Below are 23,392 nucleotides of genomic sequence, written 5' to 3'. Positions count from 1 at the left end.
ATCAGCTTCATATTTTTAAGTTGCCTGAGAATTGAGTGATAATATACTAGAAAGGAGATAAATACAAATTATAAAGAACTTAGTGAGACAACAATTTAAAATACTGCTTTTGCTAATTTCAACATAGCATTCTTTGGGAAATATTAACATATTCCCTAAAGTGGATGGATAAACTACAAAAATCTAGTACAGGTGTGAAACACAGCCTTAACATTTCTTCTTTAAATTCCACAGTCTATTGTTTATTCCATTAATGTTAAAACAAAAACAAATGGTAATGCAGCTTCAAAAGCTATAAAATTATGAAACAAAGAATCGCAGAGCTGTAAAGAGCCTCTTTCAAAAAGAAAGAAATCAGAGACCAAAGGAAGAGCAGATCTACCAAGTTTATAAAATTATGTGAGGTAATCGAAAAAGCTGAGACACAACTCAAACATTAATAAGTTGTGTGACTTTAAGAATGAACTTTAGCGTCTCTGGATCTGAGTTTTCTACACCTAAAAATAAGCAGTTAGGCCAATTGATCTCTAAACTCTCTTCATCTTTGAAAGTCTAAGATCCTATGATTCTAAACAAAATTATAAGCTAAAGAACATAAACAATGAGACATACTTTTCTAATTCAGAGGAAATTTCTTTAATTCTTTTATCTGAATTGAAGATACTAGGGAAGGTTTTTGTTCATTGATTAACCTGAATATTAATTTCAGTTGTCTATTTTATTCATGATATGCTTAAGTATAAGAGAATTACAAAGTATAATTTTCATTCTGTACCTTGTTTGAGCGTAATGACACTCGACCTCCACAACGAGCACAGAACTTTGTTTGGCAATATGAACAGTTATGGCCACATCCATCAGCAAACTTTGTTTTGTGGCAGATACCACAGGTTGGAGCATCACCCTTCTGTTCTTGCTGCTGCTGTGATTCTTCTCCCATCTTCTTTACCTGCTCCTTATACATTTCAAACTGCTGATGAAGTTTTCTGTAGAGAACACAGATAAGAAAAATTTGGTTTCCTGATGGTCTCGAAAAAAATAATAATTACCACAATCTGTGGACACACTTCTATATCCAAAAAAATCCACAGGATGAGAATACAGAGTTAAAAATATTAATTTCCTGTTTATAGAATAACATCTTTTATGGCACATCACATCATAAAAGTGTTGTAACTAGTTCTGCCTTCTGATATACATGCCAATTTAAGAAACAATACAATTAAGATACTTCTTTGAACTGTAATTGTAAAATTTCTACCAACCATTTGGAATACTTTTCAATCATATATCACAAAATATTTACGTTATTTTTCAACAGTTTAGCTTCGGAAATAGACAGGAATTTGACTTACACAGTGAAACCAAAACCTATGAACTTCAAATCGCTGAGACAAAATCTCAATTGGAATGATCTTAAGAATCCAAACAGAGGGGAAAATATTGCATGAGTGGTCTAATTGTTTAAATGTATTCAACAGTCTGGACACTATGAAACATCAGAAGCCTACCAAATAAGGTAGCACAAATAAAAGTAAGGCCTTTATTTATTCTAGGTAAAAATAGTGATAAAACTTTTCACTTCCATTGTCTTTATAAAAGATAACTTTAAATGTTTAAAATTATAATTTTGATTTATAAATCAAAATTCCTATTCAGAACTAATACTTAGGATTTACAAAGCTGTAAATAATGTCACTCCCATCCTAAAAAGAACAAAAGTCTAAATAATCTACAAAATCATAACTTTTCTTGAGCCCATCACAAAGTTGAGGTTATAAGGCAAACAAATAATGTGAACTCCAAAAAGCAACAAGCCCTTCCAAAGAGCAATGGGACACACTGTTTCACCTTTGGCAGAGCACAGGAGAAAGAGGTGGCCACCATAGTTAGCTAAGAGGAAATTCATTAAAACTTTAACAAATTGTAAAGGTCAAATGTGGGCTAGCAGCACAGTTTGGAATAGCTAGGGGCCCAGACTAAAGGGAAGTTTGCACTCACTCACAAGCACTCTTCCACACACCTCCACTGGTTATTCATGAGGAATATTGAGAGCAAGGCATAAGAACAAAAAGAACCATTTGGGGGTGCACACGTGCAGGTATAACAAAAGTGACTGACTAGTGCCTACTAGGACACAGGCACAATCCCCCAGACTATTTTTCTTAAAAAAGCTAGCGCTATAAGCCACAGGAAAAGGGAGTAAACTCTGTCATTCTCCAAGGCAAAGATCCATTGCAGCTAGAGAAAAACATGAAAAAAAAAAAAAAAAAAACCCTCATCCCATGAAAGAGGGACAGGAAACCATCTTGAGCCAAGATCTTACCCACAAATCAAAGGCCTTTTATATCAGTAAGGGAGGGGTGGAAACTGCTGCCCCAAACCATTCAGAGATAGAAGGCAGATTTGCTTCCATAGGAAGAAGGGAGTAAGAACTCTGAGTAAACCTTATCCCTGAGGCCCAGGTGGACACAGATGGAAAGTAGAACACACACAACAGAACACCCTGTCCCTATCACAAGCCTAGGATCAAGAAATAAGCAGCAGTAGTCTACCACTGAGGAATGGGCAAGAACATGAGAAGAGACCCCCTCCCTCTGTGACATAAGTGGATAGGAACGGCTGATGGGGTAGCAAAACATTAAAAACAAACAAAAACAAAAACCTTACAGTACTCCTGCATCCACCCCAAGCAAAAAGCAACAGTAGCCCACTGTTAGAGGAATCTGAAGACAGTAGTGCATTAAAGATAATGATGGCAACACAAAATCCAAACCTATCTGAACCCTACTTGATTGGTGACAATCCCCAATACTGACAGTCTGACAGAAAAGGCATGCCAACTTTAAGGCATAAATACAACTCAAAACCATGAGACTCAGGGAAAAATAACAAGGAATAAACAACCCATTGTCAAGAGATAAAATAATCACTACAAGTAGATTCAGAGATGACAAAGATGATGAGATTATCAGACACAGACTTTATTTTTTTATTTTTTTTTTTTAATTTATTTATTTATTTTTTTGGGGGGTACACCAGGTTCAATCATCCGTTTTTATACACATATCCCCATCTTCCCTCCCTTCCTTGACGCCCTCCCCCAAGCCCCCCCCACCCTCCCCGCCCCAGTCCTCAAAGGCATCTTCCATCCTCGAGTTGGACTCCCTTTGTTATACAACAACTTCCCACTGACTATTTTACAGTTGGTAGTTTATATATGTCTGTGTTACTCTCTCGCTTCGTCTCAGTTTCCCCTTCACCCCCAGCCCCCTCCCATACCTCGAGTTCTCCAGTCCATTCTCTGTATCTGCATCCTTGTTCTGGTCACTGAGTCCAACAGTACCATTTTTAGATTCCGTATATGTGAGTTAGCATACAATATTTGTCCTTCTCTTTCTGACTTACTTCACTATGTATGACAGATTGTAGTTCTATCCACCTCATTACATATAGCTCCATCTCATCCCTTTTTAGAGCTGAGTAATATTCCATTGTATATATATGCCACATCTTCTGTATCCATTCATTTGTTGATGGGCATTTAGGTTGCTTCCATGTTCTGGCTATTGTAAATAGTGCTGCAATAAACATTATGGTACAAGTTTCTTTTGGGATTATGGTTTTCTTTGGGTATATGCCCAGCAGTGGGATTACTGGATCATATGGTAGTTCTATTTGTAGTTTTTTAAGGAACCTCCAAATTGTTTTCCATAGTGGCTGTACCAATTTACAGTTCCACCAACAGTGCAGGAGAGTTCCTTTTTCTCCACACCCTCTCCAACATTTGTTGTTTCCAGACTTTGTGATGATGGCCATTCTGACTGGTGTGAGGTGATACCTCATTGTGGCTTTGACTTGCATTTCTCTGATGATGAGTGATGTTGAGCATCTTTTCATGTGTTTGTTGGCCATCTGTATGTCTTCTTTGGAGAAATGTCTATTTAGGTCTTCTGCCCATTTGTGGATTGGGTTATTTGCTTTTTTGGTATTAAGCTTCATGAGCTGCTTGTATATTTTGGAGGTTAATCCTTTGTCCGTTGTTTCATAGGCAATTATTTTTTCCCACTCTGAGGGTTGCCTTTTAGTCTTGTTTATGGTTTCTTTTGCTGTGCAAAAGCTTTTAAGTTTCATGAGGTCCCATTCATTTATTCTTGATTTTATTTCCATGATTCTAGGAGGTGGGTCAAAAAGGATGGCGCTTTGATGGATGTCATATAGTGTTCTGCCTATGTTTTCCTCTAGGAGTTTGATAGTGTCTGGCCTTACATGTAGGTCTTTAATCCATTTGGAGTTTACTTTTGTGTATGGTGTTAGGAAGTGTTCTAATTTCATTCTTTTGCATGTTGCTGCCCAGTTCTCCCAGCACCACTTATGGAAGAGGCTGTCTTTTTTCCATTGTATATTCTTGCCTCCTTTGTCAAAGATAAGGTGCCCATATGTGTTTGGGCTTACTTCTGAGTTCTCTATTCTATTCCATTGATCTTCCTTTCTATTTTTGTGCCAGTACCATACTGTCTTGATCACTATGGCCTTGTAGTATAGTTTGAAGTCAGGAAGCCTGATTCCACCAACTCCATTTTTCCTTCTCAAGATTGCTTTGGCTATTCGGGGTCTTTTGCGTTTCCATACAAATCGTAAGATTTCTTGCTCTAGTTCTGTGAAAAATGCCATTGGTAATTTGATCGGGATTGCATTGAATCTGTAAATTGCTTTGGGTAGTACAGACATTTTCACGATGTTGATTCTTCCAATCCAGGAACATGGTATGTCCCTCCATCTGTTTGTGTCGTCTTTGATTTCTTTCATCAATGTCTTAAAGTTTTCTGCATACAGATCTTTTGCCTCCTTAGGCAGGTTTATTCCTAGGTATTTTATTCTTTTGGTTGCAGTGGTGAATGGGAGAGTTTCCTTAATTTCTCTTTCTGCTCTTCCGTTGTTAGTGTATAGGAATGAAAGAGATTTCTGTGCATTAATTTTGTATCCTGCTACTTTACTAAACTCATCAATTAGTGCTAGCAGTTTTCTGGTAGAGTCTTTAGGGTTTTCTATATATAATATCATGTCATCTGCAAAGAGTGACAATTTTACTTCTTCTTTTCCAATTTGGATTCCTTTGATTTCTTTTTCTTCTCTGATTGCTGTGGCTAAGACTTCCAAAACTATGTTGAATAATAGTGGTGAGAGTGGACACCCTTGTCTTGTTCCTGTTTTTAGGGGGAATTCTTCCAGTTTTTCTCCATTGAGAACAATGTTGGCTTTTGGTTTTGCATATATGGCTTTTATTATGTTGAGGTAATTTCCTTCTATGCCCATTTTCTGGAGAGCTTTTATCATAAATGGATGTTGAACTTTGTCAAAAGCTTTTTCTGCATCTATTGAAATGATCATATGGTTTTTATCCTTCAATTTGTTGATATGATGTATCACGTTGATTGATTTGCGTATATTGAAGAATCCTTGCATCCCAGGGATAAACCCCACTTGATCATGGTGTATGATTTTTTTAATGCGCTGTTGCAGTCTGTTAGCTAGTATTTTGTTGAGGATTTTTGCATCTATATTCATCAGTGATATTGGTCTATAGTTTTCTTTTTTTGTGACATCTTTGCCTGGTTTTGGTATCAGGGTGATGGTAGCCTCGTAGAATGAGTTTGGGAGTGCTCCGCCTTCTGCAATATTTTGGAAGAGTTTGAGAAGGATAGGTGTTAATTCTTCTCGAAATGTTTGATAGAATTCGCCTGTGAACCCATCTGGTCCTGGGCTTTTGTGTGCTGGGAGATTTTTAATCACTGCCTCAATTTCCGTACTTGTGATTGGTCTGTTCATGGTTTCTATTTCTTCCTGGTTCAGTCTTGGAAGATTGTATTTTTCTAAGAATGTATCCATTTCTTCCAGGTTATCCAATTGATTGGCATATAGTTGCTTGTAGTAGTCTCTCATGATCTTTTGTATTTCTGAGGTGTCCGTTGTTACTTCTCCTTTTTCATTTCTAATTCTGTTGATTTGCATCTTCTCCCTTTTTTTCTTGATGAGTCTGGCTAATGGTTTATCAATTTTGTTGATCTTCTCAAAGAACCAGCTTTTAGTTTTATTTATTTTTCTTATGGTTTCTTTCCTTTCTTTTTCATTTATTTCTGCTCTGATCTTTATGATTTCTTTTCTTCTGCTCACTTTAGGGTTTCTTTGTTCTTCTTTCTCTAGTTGTTTTAGGTGTAAGGTTAGGTTGTTTATTCGATCATTTTCTTGTTTCTTAAGGTAGGACTGTATTGCTATAAACTTCCCCCTTAGAACTGCTTTTGCTGCATCCCATAGGTTTTGGGTTGTTGTGTTTTCATTGTCATTTGTTTCTAGATATTTTTTGATTTCCTCTTTGATTTCTTTAGTGATTCTTTGGTTGTTTAAGAGTGAATTGTTTAGCCTCCATGTGTTTGTCTTTTTTGCAGTTTTTTTCCTGTAATTGATATCTAGTCTCATGGCGTTGTGGTCTGAGAAGATGCTTGATATGATTTCAATTTTCTTGTATTTGCTGAGGTTTGATTTGTGACCCAAGATGTGATCTATCCTGGAAAATGTTCCGTGTGCACTTGAGAAGAACGTGTAGTCTGTCGTTTTTGGATGGAATGTCCTATAAATATCAATTAAGTCGAGATAGTCTAATGTGTCATTTAAAGCTTGTGTGTCTTTATTTATATTCTGTTTGGATGATCTGTCCATTGATGTAAGTGGGGTGTTCAAGTCTCCCACTATTATTGTGTTCCTGTCGATGTCCCCTTTTATAGCTGTTAGCATTTGCCTTATGTATTGAGGTGCTCCTATATTGGGGGCATAGATATTTACCATTGTGATATGTTCTTCTTGGATGGATCCCTTGATCATTATGTAGTGTCCTTCCTTGTCTCTTTTAATAGTCTTTACTTTCAAGTCTAATTTGTCTGATATGAGTATTGCTACTCCAGCTTTCTTTTGACTTCCATTTGCATGGAATATCTTTTTCCATCCCTTAACTTTCAGTCTATATGTATCCCTTGGTCTGAAGTGGGTTTCTTGTAGGCAGCATATAGAAGGGTCTTGTTTTTGTATCCATTCAGCCAGTCTGTGTCTTTTGGTTGGAGCATTTAGTCCATTTACATTTAAAGTGATTATTGACATGTGTGTTCCAATTACCATTTTCTTAATTGTTTTGAGTTTGTATTTGTAGGTGTTTTCCTTTTCTTGTGTTTCCTACTTAGAGAAGTTCCTTTAGCACTTGTTGTAAGGCTGGTTTGGTGGTGCTGAATTCTCTTAACTTTTGCTTGTCTGGAAAGCTTTTGATTTCTCCCTCAAATCTGAATGAGATTCTTGCTGGGTAGAGTATTCTTGGCTGTAGGTTTCTCTCTTTCAGGACTTTCAGGATATCCTGCCATTCCCTTCTGGCCTGCAGAGTTTCTGTGGAAAGGTCAGCTGTTATCCTGATGGGTTTTCCCTTATATGTTGTTTGTTGCTTTTCTCTTGCTGCTTTTAATATTTTTTCTTTGTGTTTAATTGTCGTTAGTTTGATTAATATGTGTCTCGGTGTATTTCTCCTTGGGTTTATTCTGTATGGGACTCTCTGTGCTTCTTGGACTTGGTGAATTATTTCCTTTCCCATGTTGGGGAAGTTTTCCACTATAACCTCTTCAAATATTTTCTCAGACCCTTTCTTGTTTTCTTCTTCTTCTGGGATGCCTATAATTTGAATGTTGGTACGCTTAATGTTATCAGTGACGTCTCTGAGACTGTCTTTTAATCTTTTTATTATTTTTTCTTTTTCCTGCTCTGTGGCAGTTATTTCCCCCATTTTATCTTCCAATTCACTTATTCGTTCTTCTGCCTCAGTCATTCTGCTGGTTATAGCATCTAGAGTATTTTTAATTTCAGTTATTTTGTTATCCATTGCTGTTTGTTTTTCTGAGTTCTTATGAACTGTTTCTTGTACTTTCTCTATTTTGTTATCGAGATTTTGTATCATTTTTACTATCATTACTCTAAATTCCTTTTCAGGCATTTTTCCTATTTCCTCCTCATTTATTTGGTCTTGTGGGTTTTTTCCTTGCTCCTTTGCCTGCATGGTGTTTCTTTGTTTCCTCATGGTTGTCCAAACTTTTGGGGTTGCTTGTCCTTGGGTTTTTTTGCGTTATTCTGTGACCAGCAGAGGTTCCTTTATTGTTTGTCTGTAAGCCTTGGTATGTGGGGAGGGAGAGGGTACAACAGTGGCTCCTTCTCCTGGGAGGCAGTAAGCAGTGGCGCACTGATGTCTCAGTCAGGCTTGGAGGTGCCTGTTGCAGAGGGCGCCGGTGGCTCAGGCGTAAACAGAAAGTCTTAGAGTTGGGCCTCTCTCGGGGGTTTTTTTTCTTTTCTTTTTTTTTTTTTTTTTTTTCTCTCTCGGCAGCCTCCCTGCTGCTGGCCTTGCAAGGGGTTTTAATCTAGCCCCACCCGAGTGCCTGAGGGTACTTGTTATCCCTGAGCCCCTTAGGTGGCCCGCAGGGCGTCTCTCCACTGCCTGTTGCAGAGGCGCGGAAAGAGAGAGAAAGGCTATGCGCGTGGCTCCTCCCAGCCGCCAGTGAGCCTGTAGCCTCCAGCCGCCATCATGGCCGGGCAGCTCTCAGGAACGGGCACTCCTCTCCGCGGGCCTCCTCCCTCCTGTCCTCTCGGTCCGTCACCCTACCGGCAACAATGTTTCCCACACTGAACCAGCTCTCCTGCTCCCACACTCCCGCTCCTGGACCCTCCGTTCAGCCGCGGATCGATGTCTTGGTCCGGGAACGCTGAGCTGCGCTGCGGACCCTCCGAATGTTTCTCACTCCCTCCCGTCTGCCACAGCTCCGCCGCTTCACCCTCTTTGAGCCCTCGTAGATGCCTCCCTACCGGCTATGTCGGGCTCCCCGCAGTCCCATCCGGTGTCCAAGGCCGTCTGCTGGTGTTCAGCTGTTTCTCTGTGAGAATTGCTGCGTCCTTCCGTGCATTCCCAATGCATCTGTGGGGAGGGATGCACTCCACGTCTCTCTACTTCGCCGCCATCTTTAATTCTCACACAGACTTTAAAATGATTAAAATTCTTAAGGTAAAAGATATAGGGAAGAAAGGTGGACAATAGACATGAATAAACAGGGTACTGAAGCAGAAAGATGAAAATTGTAAGAGTCAAATGGAAATACTGGAAATAAAAAATATGCCCTCAGAGATGAAGAATTGCTTTGATGGTCTCATAAGTAGACTTGAAAGTACTAAGGAAAAGAACAGTAAACTTGAAAATAAATAAATAAAAATTATCCATGCTAAAACAGAAAAAAGAAAAAAAGAATAGAAAAAACAAGCATCCAAGATCTAAAATAATCTAACGTAAAACTGGAGTCCCAGAAGATGAAGAAAGAGAAAACAGAACAGAGGAAATATTTGAAGGGGTAATGGCCATGAATTTTCCAAAACTAATGAAAGACAGCAAATCACAGACACATGAACTTCAGAAAATCCTTTGTAGAACGAATACCACACACACACACACACACACACACATACACTTTTACACACACCATAGTCAAATTGCTAAAAGCCAAAGATAAAGAGAAAACTATAAAAGCAGCTAGAGAAAATAACATATTATGTACAAAGAACCAATGATAAGAACTACAGAAGAGTATTCTTCAGATACTATGCAAACTAGAAGACTTTGGAATGATATCTTTATAAAGTACTGACAGGAAAAAAAAAAACTGTCAACCCAAGACCCAATATGCACTGAAATTATGCTTAAAAAAGTGAAGACAAAGTAAAGGCTTTTTCAGGCAAAGAAATATTGAAAGAAGACCTTAACTGCAAGGAATTTAAAGTAAGTTCTTCAAGCAGAAGGAATATGATACTCTTTGGAAGTATCCTATGGAAAATCAGAACTTGACATAGAAATAAATGCTATATCAAAAAGAAAAAAGTTTCAAATCAGTTTCAAAAAAAGAAAAAGGGGAGAAAGGTTAAACCCAAAGGTAGTAGAAGGAAGGAAATTTAAAAAGATTAGAGAAGAAATCAATGAAACTAAAAACTGCTTCTCTTTTTAAAATAGAAACAATAAAATTGATAAACTTCCCACCAGAATGATCAGGAAGAAAGAGAGAAAGAGAGAGAAGATGAAAATTACTTACAACAAGAATGATAGAGGGGGGACTTCCCTGGTGGTCCAGTGGTTAAGAATCCACCTGCCAATGCTGGGGACACAGGTTCAATCCCTGGTTGGAGAACTAAGATTCCACATGCCATGGGGCAACCAAGCCTGCGCATCACAACTAATGAGCCTGCGCACTCTAGAGCCCACGCACCATAACTGGAAAGCCCATGCACTCTGGAGCCCACATGCCACAACTAGAGAAAACCCCGCATGCTACAACAAAGATCCCATGAGCCGCAACTAAGGCCCAATGCAGCCAAATAAATAAACAAATAAATAATTTTTTAAAAAAGTAATGATATAGGGAACATCACTACAGATTCCACAGTTGAACAAAATTAAATATGAAAGATTATAAGAGAATACTACAAACAATTCCGTGCCCAAAATTCTACAACTTACATGAGAAACAGACCATTTCCTTGAAAGACAGAAATTATTACACCTCACTCAAGAAGAACTAGATAGTCTGACAAGTCCTATATCTATTAAAGAAATTTAATTCATAGTTTAAAAACCTTTCAAAAACAAAACTCCAGTTCTCCATGGCTTTATTGGTGAGTCCTGCCAAATATTTAAGGAAGAAATAATACCAATTCTACATAATCTCTTCCAGAAGATAAAAGTGAAAGAGACATTTCTTAACCAATTTCCTAAGGCCAACATTACTCTGATACCAAAACCATACAAAAAATATAACAAGAAAATTATAGATAAATATTCCTCATTAGAAGGTGCAAAAATCCTCAACACAACATTAGCAAGCCAAATCCAGAAATATGTTAAAGAATAATACATAACAAATAGGTGATATTCATCCTGGGGAAGCAAGGCTGATGCCACATTCTAAACTCAAGCAATATAATTTACCATATTAACAAATTAAGGGGAAAGGAACATGATTATGTCAAAATATGCTGAGAAAGCACCTGAATTGGCAAACTAGGAATAGACAGAAACTTCCTTAATGCAATAACAGTATCCACAGAAGAGTCTACAGCTAACATCATACTGTATTTGAAAAATTGAGTGCTTTCCCCTAAAATCAGGAACGAAGCAAGGTGTCCTCTCTCACTACTCCTAACCAACAATGGACTGGAAATCCTAGCTAATGCATCAAAGCCAGAAAAAACAATAAAAATTAAAACCACAGACACTGGAAAGGAAAATTTTTAAACTGCACAGATGGCATAATTGTCTATGTATTAAATCCCAAAGAAACTATTAAAAAAATTTCCTATAATAAATAAATGAGTTTAACAAGGTCACAAGATACAAGCTCAAATATACAAAAAACAATTGTATTTTTATATCCTAGCAATAGACAGTTGGAAAATAAAATTTTAAGAAGTAGTCTGCAACAGTATTAAAAAATAATAATAAAGAAAAGATTAAGGTATAAATCTAACAAAATATGTGCAGGCTTTCTTTGGTAAGAAGAAATGTATAAATACAGCTGATTCACTTTGGTGTACAGCAAAAACTGGCACAACAGTGGAAAGCAATTATGTTCCAATAAAGAGCTTAAAAAATATATTATTTATGGACACAACTTTGAATTTCATGTCATTTTTATAATCTCAAAATATTATTAAAAACCAATTTTTTCAATATTTTTAAAATGTAAAAACCATTCTTAACTAAACGGTTATACAAAAACAGGCAGTGGGCCAGATTTGGCCTGTGTGCCACAAATTGCCCACTTTTACATGATATGATTTCATTTATATAACATTCTGAAAAAGGTAAAATTATAAGGACAGAAATCAGATCAGTGGTTGCTAGGGGGTAGAGCAGAGCAAGGGGACTAACAAATGGATACAAGGAACGTTTGGGGGTGAAGGAAATAGTCTATGTCTTGATTATGGTGGTAGATATTTAACCGTGTAAGTTTTCCAAAATTCACTTTAAGTGTATGCCTCAAAGGGGTAAATTTTACTGGAAATAAACTATATCTCAAATAAGCCTGACTTTTATAAAAAGTTAGTTTCAAAGTGCTAACCTAAAGTCAGTAGGTAAATTAAAAATAGAGCTATGTAAGTCCTTTTATCTAGTTAACCACAAAAGCATACTTGTTTTCACACATAATATTAATAAATTCAAAGAGCCATGCCAGTTTTACTAATTTTTTTCTATAACTTCAGATAACATACTGTTTTTCCCTGATGATCTCCCACCAGGTTTAAGTGAACCTCTGCTAACACAAAATAAGCACCACTACAGGAAACTCAAGCTCATAAACATACACCAGAGCAAACATGATTTTAAATGAATTCTGCATAAGAGCTTATTCCAACCACTTGGAAGAATTATCTTTCTATGTGTGAAATATAGTGTACATTCCTACTGTACACCTGTTTACACACTTATGATCTCTGGCATACCTCTCAGTACATGGCTGAATCCCACTGGGAGAAAGAGAAAGTAGAAGAAAATTAGAGCGATGTTTTGTTTTAGTTCTAGAGGCACTGGAGTACTAGGCAAATTACCAAGTCACAATGGAACAAAAAGCAGAAATCTACTTAAGTGAACTGTGCTACAATACAGTGCCTCAAGGGAAGTAGAAACCCCATTTCACACATAGGGAGAAGGCCAGCCACATTAGCAGAAAAATTAGCGATTATGTATCCCACAGTGCTACATTAGAGCTATTTAAAACCCTCTTATGTAAGAACTGTAGTAATTCAAGAGACTACAGCGTTATTAGGGCTGTAGGATGGATCAAATCTTCCCAGTTGTAGGGAGCAAAGAGAGAGAGAAGCTGAAATCCAGAGAGGACTAGACTTCAATAGTTTGAGGTGATAAGAGAGGACTTTCAGAGAGATGTTGTGTATTCATCCTTCCAGTCCTATGAAATGAGAAACTACCAAATGTAGAAGTGGCAGTGTGCAGGCAGATTCAGGAGCTAAATTATGTTCCTTGCCAAAAAGAGCATTTCTTCCCTTTCCATTTATAAATAGGCCAAATTCTATCTCTGCTTCCTCACCCATCACTCTTCAACCAATCTAATCTAGTGGCCAGTCTACTTAATTCTCACAAAGTTTATCAACGATCTCCCTGTACCTAAAACTAAGGGACAAATTTTTTTAGTCTCCATCTTACTGCATTCTCAACAACACTTGAAATTATGTTCACATGCCCATTTGGCTTTCGTTACACTCTCCTGGTTTTCTTCCTCTGTCTCTAGCCTTTCATTTTCTTCCTCCTTTGAAGGTCAAGACTCAGGCCCCTCATCTCTTTTCATTCTATGTCTTCTTAGGCAATCTCATCCACACCTAAGACTTCAATTTCTGCCTATATATAAATTACTTATAAATGTAAATCCTCAGCTCAAAGTTCTCTGAGCTTCAATATTCAATTGCCTACCTGACATCTCTATTTGGAAGTCTCAATGCCAGTTGAAATTCAGTGCATATCAAAGTGAACTCATAATTTTCCTATTAAACTAATTCCCTTCCAGTGTTCCTTCCAGTGCACAATTTCAGTTAATTGCGCCACCATTTACGTATGCAGTCCTGAAATCTAGAATTATCCTAGAAATATCTCTCTTCCTCAAATGCATAATTAATCTATCACTAAGTCCTTTCAATTTTAGCTTCTTAAATGTGCCTTGAATCCTTCTACTTGTCTCTGTATCCATTGTCAACCATAGGCCTTGTTACCATCAATGCCCACCTAATCTCCTGGCTAGGCTACTCACATCCATACTTCTCCCCTTCTGCATACTAGAGAAAAATTATCTCACCATCTCACTGCTTAAAATACTCTAATGGCTCCTGATTGCTTTTAAGAAGAAAAACCTTCTTATGAGGACATAGAAAGCCTTAAATGTTCTCGCACACTTTCACCTCTTCAACCTCATTTTTTGCACTGTTTCCTTTCCCTCTTTCTACTAAAGCCACTCATCCTTTAGACTCACTATGACGCATCCATCACAGGGCAGTTGTATTTTATACATACCGTCACCTCCTCCAAGAATAGATCGCGATACACACCTTTTTTCCTTCTTTGTTTCTTCCTTCCTTCCTTCCTTCCTTCCTTCCTTCTCTCTCTCTTTTTCTTTCTCTCTCTCTCTCTTTCTTTCTTTCTTACCTTAGGTATCCAAAATACAGTTGATCATGAGCTTGGTTGCACTGATCCATGCTTGGCTCCCATTTTAATTATTTTCCCTTGCCCAATGTGACTTCCCTTCCCTCAGGAACCAGTTGTTACATGTTCATATTAAAATCTAAACAGAATAAACTATAGCTAATGCATATGGTGCTTATTGTGTATCAGGTAGATAGGTACTATTATAAATATTCTACTAGTATTCCTATTCTACAGAGAAGCTATTTTTACTTAGTCACACTGCTAGTAAAGCCAGATCCAAATTCAATGTTGCTGCAGAATCCAAGCTCTAACCACTACAAGTTCACACATTTTAATGGCTGTATAAGGTTCCCTATTTACATTTTATTCATTCCTTTGTTTTTTAAAAGCCGGCACTTTATTCTGAAAAAGAATAGACTTACATATGTATAACTGAATCACTGTGCTGTATGTACACCTGAAACTAACACGATATTGTAAATCAACTATACTTCAATTAAAAAAAGAATTAGCAAGTAAATAAGTTGGCCCTTTATAATTCATTACTGTATATTTCCAATAAATTATAATATTTCTGTAATGACATATTTATAAACACATATATGTTTTTCTCTGAGATATGTATACAGGAATATAGCAGACATACTCAAGTTCACTAAATATTTCTAAACTTCCCTCCCAAATGGCTTAACCCAGTTAGCACACCTGCAAGCAGAGCATGAAGGTTCCAGTTCGCTCTTATCCTTGTCAATACATGATTTTATTCAACTTTTAAAATTTTTCAGCTTGGGTAGATATGAAATAATGTTTTATTTTTTTAAGTTCACGTTTTTCTGACTCCTAATGAAGTTCAGCCAATTGAAATGCCCCACCTATGAATTACCTATTAATGCCATCCTTTATCAAAACTCTATTGGTTTTCAGGGGTTGGGGGGAGGGGTTGTTTGTTTTTGCTAATTTGCCTATATGTATAGCCTATATGTTAATTCTTTATAAGTTGAGCACACCAAATGTCCTAGTCAGACAAATGACGGCTAATTCTGTTCTTTGTTAAGCAGAATTCTTTAATTTTGATGCATTCTAATACATCAGTTTCTCCCTGCACTGTTTGTGGTTTTGGTGACCGGCTATAAAAAAAAAAAATAACACTTACCCCTGAGTCAGTCACAAAAAATTCTACAGTTTCTTCTCATAGCTTTATAATTTTGCCTCTCACATTTAGGCTTTTAATCGATCTAAAGTTTATTTTTATGTCTGATGTGATGCAAGAACTTAATTTCAATCTTTTCCATATAGAGATTCTATTTTCCCAGCACCATTAAATAGCCCATCCTTTCTTCCACTGATTTGTGATAGCAATCTATCATATACTTAGTTTCCACATGTGCAAATGTCTATTTATGGACTCTGTATTCTATTTCATTGGGTTTTGGTTTGTTTCCACTCCAAAACAACATTGTCAGAACAAAACTCCAAATACAATCAAAGGTCTAAAATCTTAAATATATAAGCTTATATATTTAAGTTTATAAATATAAAGGTAAAAATGGTACTGATGAACTCAGTGACAAGAACAAGGACGCAGATGCAGAGAATGGACTGGAGAACTCGAGGTTTGGGGAGGGCGGGGGGTGAAGGGGAAGCTGAGACGAAGAGAGAGAGTAGCACAGACATATATATACTACCAACTGTAAAATAGATAGCCAGGGGGAAGTTGTTGTATAACAAAGGGAGTTCAACTCGAGGATGGAAGATGCCTTAGAAGACTGGGACGGGGAGGGTGGGGGGCACTCGAGGGAGGGTGGGGGGGGGACTCGAGGGAGGGAGGGAATACAGGGATATGTATATAAAAACAGATGATTGAACTTGGTGTACCCCCAAAAAAATAATAAATAAATAAAATTTAAAAATAATAATAAAAAAATAAATATAAAGGTAAATACATAAGTTTCCAGTGATGTAAATCACAAGTAAGCAAACTTTTTCTGTAAAGGGCCACATAGTAGATATTTTAGGCCTTTCAAACCATAGGGTCTCTGTCACAGCTACTCAACTTTGCCAAAGGGATGTGAGAGTAGCCACAGATAAACAAACAAATAAATCAGCTTGACTGTGTTCCAATAACAGTTTATTTACAGAAACAGGCAGCAGGCAGAATTTGACCTCTAGGACATATTTTGCAGATCCCTGATATAGATAAAAGAGTCAAAGATATAGTCACATTTAATTTAAAACTTTTATTACAAATAAATATTTAAAAGACATATACAATAATACATCAATTTAGAAATATTGCTTTTTCCACATTCCTATTTCAAAAAGCTATTTTATCCAAATTTTTCATGTCTATTTTCTCCATCCTCACCAAAGCAACTCACTGAACTCAGTGTTTTCCAAAGTAAAATTTCTTCACTTCTGAGTTCTTCAAGAAAACAGAAATTTTTCAATCTTTTAGTTCCTGGTAAACCTGCTGTTCCTGGTAATTTTATGCCCAGCCACATAGGTTTTGTTGCTGTTGCTGTTTTCCCATTCATCTTACAGGTGTGCTTTCATGACTTCCATAACACTGACTTTCATCAGATGATGAGTTTGAAGTTGCACTTTCTACAAGTTCATGGCATGCAGTTACAGAAAGTGATCATTAAATGTAGTCACATACATCATAGAGTGCTTTTCAAACTGCAGAGTGCAACCCAATACAAGAACATAAAGTCAACTTAGCAGGCCAAGACTCATCATTTTTAATGAAATAGAATAGATCAGAGCATTGGAAAGAGTACAAGCAAGATTTCATATAAATGTTGTTTCTATTACACATATATGTATATTTCTAGGTAGGTATGTGTATACTGGGTTATAGTGCAAAATATGTTTTTTTATGGATGGAACTTTTTTTTAAAAAAGTATGAAAGCCACTGCTTTACTAAATCGCTGAGAGAACAGACCAATGTCCTTTTACAATAAAAGAATAAACAATGTCATATGAACTCCTAAATAGCTGTCTAAGTGACTATTACAACTCCAATGTTTCTCTAAAATACAAATCTGATCATATCACCCTGTTCCTCTGCCTGGAATGCCTTTTCTCCCTTTCTTGGCCAGATGCAGAGGCACCAAAACATTGAACAGTAGAGCATGCTCAAGAAATGGTATCAATAGCATTATCAAATAAAGAAATGGGAAACTAGAGACACAGATAACCTGACATAGTAACTAGATTTAATATTGAAAATATTTTTAAATAGCTGAAGTACTTCACTTTCACAAATAACTACAAAATTTTCCTGCGTAATAAGAAAATATAATGGCATCAGCATGTATATCACAGCACTATTCATAGCCAAAAATTGGAAACAACCCCAATGTACAGAAACAGCAAAACAAAAATGAACTGTAATATATTCTGATACTAGAGTAGCATACAATCATGAGAATGAATGAAATACAACTATATGCAATCATATGAGTGGATTGCACAAACACAACAAACAAAATAATATGGACACAATATGCCATATTTGTATGAAGTCTAAATATAAGTAGGCAAAAATAATATGTGGTGCTAGAAAAAATTCAAGATAAAAGTCATGCCCTGGGGTGGGAGATAATCCTCCCTGGAGAGAAGCATGAGGAAGAGATCCTGGAGGGTAATGTTCTGGTACTGTTCTGCTCCTTGCTTTCAGTGATGGTTTCCAGATATACTCAACTGTCTGAGAATTCAATAAGCTATATATTTTCAAATTGTGCATTTTTCACTACTTATATTTTAATAAAAACTTTACTTGGCAATAAACATTGGTACTTTTATCAATTTTTCTAAATGCGTTTTCTGAACAAGCAATCTATCATCATAATTTATCTTTATTTATTGATCCCTTTTTTGAGCCAAAAGGAATTTAAGGTGGTTCTAAGGTACATGACAGATGCCATCAATTTTAGACCACTTGGGTTGGAGAATGTCTATGCTGGACCTGGAAACATATTTACGTGCAGGAACTGCCTTCACTATTTCGCAAGTCTGTATCAACTGCTTTGACCAGTCAAGCACCGATAAGAAGTACATAGTTTATAAAAAAACATCTTTGCCCATATCATCCTCAATCTTCCAAAAAAGTAGAAAAAAACAAGTGGAATTTTTTAAGTAAAATTAAATTAACAATATTCTCAATGACCCTTCAATTCCCATTGCCATTAGGCTTCAAAACAATAAAATCAACTTTGGGGGAGATCCATCAGCTTTCTCTCATAAGTTAACAATAGGCTGTCCGTGATTTAGAAATTTCACTTCTGACCCTAGACTCAGCTCTATTGCAAGTTAACATGATAGAGCACAGCAAAAGAATCATGTGATACACTTAGTCTTATCATCAACAGGTACAAGCAGGATTTCCAAATCCTTCTAAGGAACACTCTATGACCTGAAACCTACAGATTTAGTCTTCTGGAAGAGATGGGAGAGAAAAACTACCTCAGGGTTATGATGGAAAAGACTGTAATAAGTCATGTTAACAATTAGCACTTTAGCAAAAGCCTCAAAATGTTGATCCTTGGACTCAAGTTTCACAACTAAAAAGACACAATTTTCCATGGACTGTTGGAAATCTGCTCCATCAGGAGACCTTAGATAAAAGAGTTAAGAATCCCCAGAAACAAACGGTCTTTGGAGATAAAGAGCTAACCAACGACTCTTGGATCAAGCAGATGACAAACCAAAGTAGACAACTTCCATCCAAGAAGAGAAGAATGATTTTCTGGTATTTCTGCTCCTCCTTTTAAAAATTATTTTGTGTACTCATTATCTTATTTATTATTGTACTCTGGAATCTCTAATGTTCAACTAAAGGTTTCTCAGTATCCTTTCATATATTTTCACTGTTAACCCATTTTTAATCTCCTTTCACTGCCACCTAAGTGAATACAAAAAATCTCCCTGTAATCCCACTGACAAAATTGAATAGGTATTCCTTGAAACACTACACACGGCAAATTTCCTTCCCTTGAGAGGATACTTCTGTATTTGAACTTTCTTCATATCATTAACCTTAACCTTCAGTATTGTAAAAATTAGACCTTGATCTCAAGTGATTACTTTCAGCAGTTTCAGAAGAACCAACAGTACCATGAGTGGGGACTGACACTGGAGTTATCTTTGCTACAGCAGCATTCTTTTGGCACGTCTTTATCTTTTTGGCATCCTGAATTTTCCATCTCATTGCAATAAATGAGAATCAAATGTAACCTAAAGGTAGTAGATGTTACTAGTACTCACTATATAGAGTTGCCTCTCTTCATGAGGACATGGACTTTCTAGACTTTCTTGCAGATAGAGCCTTGTGACAAATTTCAGGCAATGAGCTGTGAGTAAAAGTGACCTATGTCACTTCCTGTCTTACACAATTAAGAATCAATGTGAGTTCTCCATTCTCTCTCTCTTCCTCTGATGCAGCAATCCTGGTAGCTATGTGTTCTAATTAGCTTGCCAACAAGATGGAAGCAGCCTGGATCCCTAAACTGCCACTTGGAAAAGAAGCATTCTATAATTCTATAAACAAGTCTTAGTCTTTTCATAGGCTAGTGCCCCTGGGCTGTGACTGTCACAAGTGCTTCTCAGCTTTTTTTCCCATTTCATAGAAACAGGATGGTTAGGTGGACTATAATTGGGTATTTCTCTACTCTCATGTTGGTCAGGCTCTGGTAAAGTAGTTTCCTTTGAGAATGAAAACCTCTGGGAATATGTCAAAATGGTTACTTTTCCCATCCCCCTGGTAAGAGTATGAGGGAATATTTCACTGATCTTTACCTTGAAAACTTGGTAGAGTTCATGGAGGTAAAACCCACAAAACTATGGTGGGGGATCCCCTAAAGCTGGACTTCCAGGAATGTTTAAGTCTTTAGTTAGTTCACACTCAGCCTTCAGTATTTCCTCAATTTCCTACCAGTTCCTAGATCCAGTGGCTTCTGCTCCCAGTAAGCTGTGATTCTCTTTATTCACCTTGCCTTTCAGTTATCAGGGCACTCATTTGTCCTGTGACCTCAATGTTCTGGGATCTAAGAAGAGTTGGTTTATTTTCAGTCTGTTCAGTTTGTTCAGCATTTTTCTTGTTGTAAGGATGGGATGACAGTTTCCAAACTCTTTATATGTTAAAGAGGAAACCAGAAATCTCCACAATATTGTTTTTAATTACTTAACAGCATGTTTTCCCACTTGAATATGAAATATTTGAGAGCAGGAACCATAGTCCCTTTACCTCTGGATTCCTAGTACCCTGTACAATGTGAGAATTTTCAGGGCTCAGTCTTGGACATTCTTATCTGCTGTTCATCACATACTCTCTCTCTAGGTCATCTTAGCTACTCTTCCAGTTTTCAGCACCATACTGACAACTCTGAAAGTTATATATCTCCAGCTAATCCATAGCTCTCCTTCAAAGTTGGTTAACTTACTAGCATCTTAAACTTAGAAAATTTAAAACTTCAGTTTTAGTTCCTACTTCTCACTTATTCAACCTTTCCCCTTCTTGATCATAGTTAATAGTATCACCACCCAGTGATTGGTTCTTCCAATTCTGACTGGTTCTTCCAATCAGAAATCTGGCTGTCTTCTTTGGTTCTTACATCTTCCTTACTAACTTCCTCTAAATCTACTCCACTGACAAATCATGTCATTTCAACCTCCAAATATATCCCCAATCCACTTCCCTCCATCTTCAGTATCATCAGCCTGGTCCAAGTCTTTCACAAAAGCCTCCTCATTATTCTTTCAACCTTCATCCTCACTCACTCTACTCACAGAACAGCCAGATTGATTTTTATGCATCAATTAAATCATGTTACTCTCATGTTTAAAACTTTTCAGTATCTTCCCTTTATACTGAGGTCAGATCCAAACTCCTTCTCACTCTCTAGAGAAACACTGCCCTGTCTGAGTTCTACCTCCAGAACCTCACCTCCTGTCACACTCCCTCTTCTCCACTATATTACAGCCACACTAGCCTTCTTTGCATCTCTCAAACTCTTTGCTACTTAAAAACTTTCACTTATGATTTCCTTATGCTTAAAACACTCTTCCCCTTAGCATTTTTTTCCTATTAAAATACCTCATTATCAAAGAGGATTACTATATTAAGTGGCCATCTCATTCCATTGATTCTAATTTTAGATTTTCCTAGTACTTCAAAAGTACATTTATTATTAATGTCACAACATGAATAAAACTATTACATGAAAATTAAAAATCAAACTAATCCAACTGATTAGTTTAATTTCTATTAAAAAACATCTTTGATATTATGCTACATATTGGGAACACCAAGTTAAAATAACAGTTGCATTAAAAAGCATTTATCATTTTTTTCCTAGTATGCCCATTTTTAATTATCCAAAGACTCACTTTAAACTCCACATAAAACCTATATTATATTGTCTTTACAGAAAATTTTCCCTCATTTTAATATTAATGCAAAAAAATAGTGAAAGAAAGAAAAGAATTTAAAATTATTTGTAAATTAAGCAATTTCTGCAAAGGTTGAATGAACTGACGAATGAAAATCAGCTCAATCCATTTTCTATAATTATGGAAAGTCAAAGTGGATACATTGTTCTACTTATACCTATATACCTATATTTTCACATGAGTTACCCAAATCAAAATTACGTAACATTCCAAATTCAAAATTACATTCCTATTACATTAAAAAAAAAAACTATGAAATAAACTCCAAAATACAGACTTCAAAGAACCTACATTATTAAAGCTTTGAAAATTACAACATGGGATTTATAGAATTCATTAAAATGAAATTACTGTTCAGGAAACATTAGATTTTTAAATATTATCTGATAGAATATTTACTTAGCTATTCTACTGTGAAAACATTTATACAGAATATGAAAAGCACAAGTCCTACTTTTTAACATTTATAAATTAAAATGAATACCTAGAATTCAACTCTTCAAAATAACTTAATAGATAAGTAAATAGAAAGTAAGCAGATAGGATCTTATCCCACTCAAATGGTAGTCAAAGAAAGAAACAAACGAGATGATCCAGAAATAAGAAGTCCTAAACTCTGATCAAAGAAAAGATGAATTAAAGGAGAAGATTCAGAAGTAACCCTGATCTGTGGATCAGAAGTATAAAAGGAAAGCTCCTAGAAAATTATATATCAGAAGTCTTCAGAACAATAAGATAAGATGAAGAAAGTAAGTATTAAGAGAATCTAATTAGTTCTGATTTTTTAAACTGTATAAATCACAGAATAAGAAGAATGAACTAGTTGTTCAAAAACCTTTAATGGAAATAATACTTATTAATGTAGAATTAATTTTTAAAATATTGGAAAGTACCTGACTTTTCTCCTACAATCTTCCTAGCCAAAAATCAAAGCAAACTGTATTATATTTATTATTGAAATAAAGCTATTTCTTTTCAAATTTGCCTTAGTCTTTGTGTATGCAAATCAAATGTCATTTTGTTTCAATAATTAGAGATCACTTTTTAAAGTTACTAACAAAATATTTTATTTAATACCCACTGTAATCTACTAAATAACATAATCTTGACTATTTCCTAAAAGATACAAACAAGATACATAACTGACATCATTTAAAATTGAGACAAAGTCGCATCTAATTATATTTTGCTGCTGATTTTACTATTTTATTATGTTTCACTGCCTTAGAGAAAAATCAGCAAAACAATGACATTGTGTACAATTTTAAAGCAACTTTTGCTGATTAGCGAAAGAGATTATTAATTTATTTCTATTCCTTGGGACACAGTATTCTTACATCATAAAAGGTTAAAACGTAAAATGAGTTGTGAAGACACATTTATTGAGTTCCTGCCATGGATCATTCATTCTGATGGATGTCAATGATAAAATGTAGACAAGACAAACACAAGTTTTGACTTCAACTGGCTTAATTCAGCAACGGTTCCAACCACAGAACTACATTATCAGTTATGAGGAGGAGCATATCACAACACAGTTTTACTTCAGTTGAAACTGAAACACAGACCAAATTTAAAATAAAATGCATACAAGGTAACAAAAAATGGATGAGGGATTACCCTCAACAATAGCAAAACAAAAAGACATTATCTTCTGGTTTGCATTAAAG

At 36.1% G+C, this 23,392-nt stretch overlaps 1 protein-coding gene across 23 annotated transcripts in view; it reads right to left on the bottom strand.

Annotated features, from left to right (window-relative positions):
• The window catches only part of RIMS2 (regulating synaptic membrane exocytosis 2), a 577,683-nt gene that overhangs the window by 446,835 nt on the left and 107,456 nt on the right, over positions 1 to 23,392 (bottom strand). For all 23 annotated transcript variants that reach the window (XM_057735252.1, XM_057735261.1, XM_057735257.1 and 20 more), the window contains one exon: positions 776 to 986. In XM_057735252.1, coding sequence (XP_057591235.1) covers positions 776 to 986 — 211 coding nt within the window. The remainder of the gene's footprint in view (positions 1 to 775; positions 987 to 23,392) is intronic.

Source organism: Hippopotamus amphibius, chromosome 5 (genome assembly GCF_030028045.1).
Source record: "Hippopotamus amphibius kiboko isolate mHipAmp2 chromosome 5, mHipAmp2.hap2, whole genome shotgun sequence".
Taxonomy (NCBI): domain Eukaryota; kingdom Metazoa; phylum Chordata; class Mammalia; order Artiodactyla; family Hippopotamidae; genus Hippopotamus; species Hippopotamus amphibius.
The sequence above is the reverse complement of the archived record's forward strand: the minus strand, read 5'-3'. Positions and strand labels throughout refer to the sequence as shown.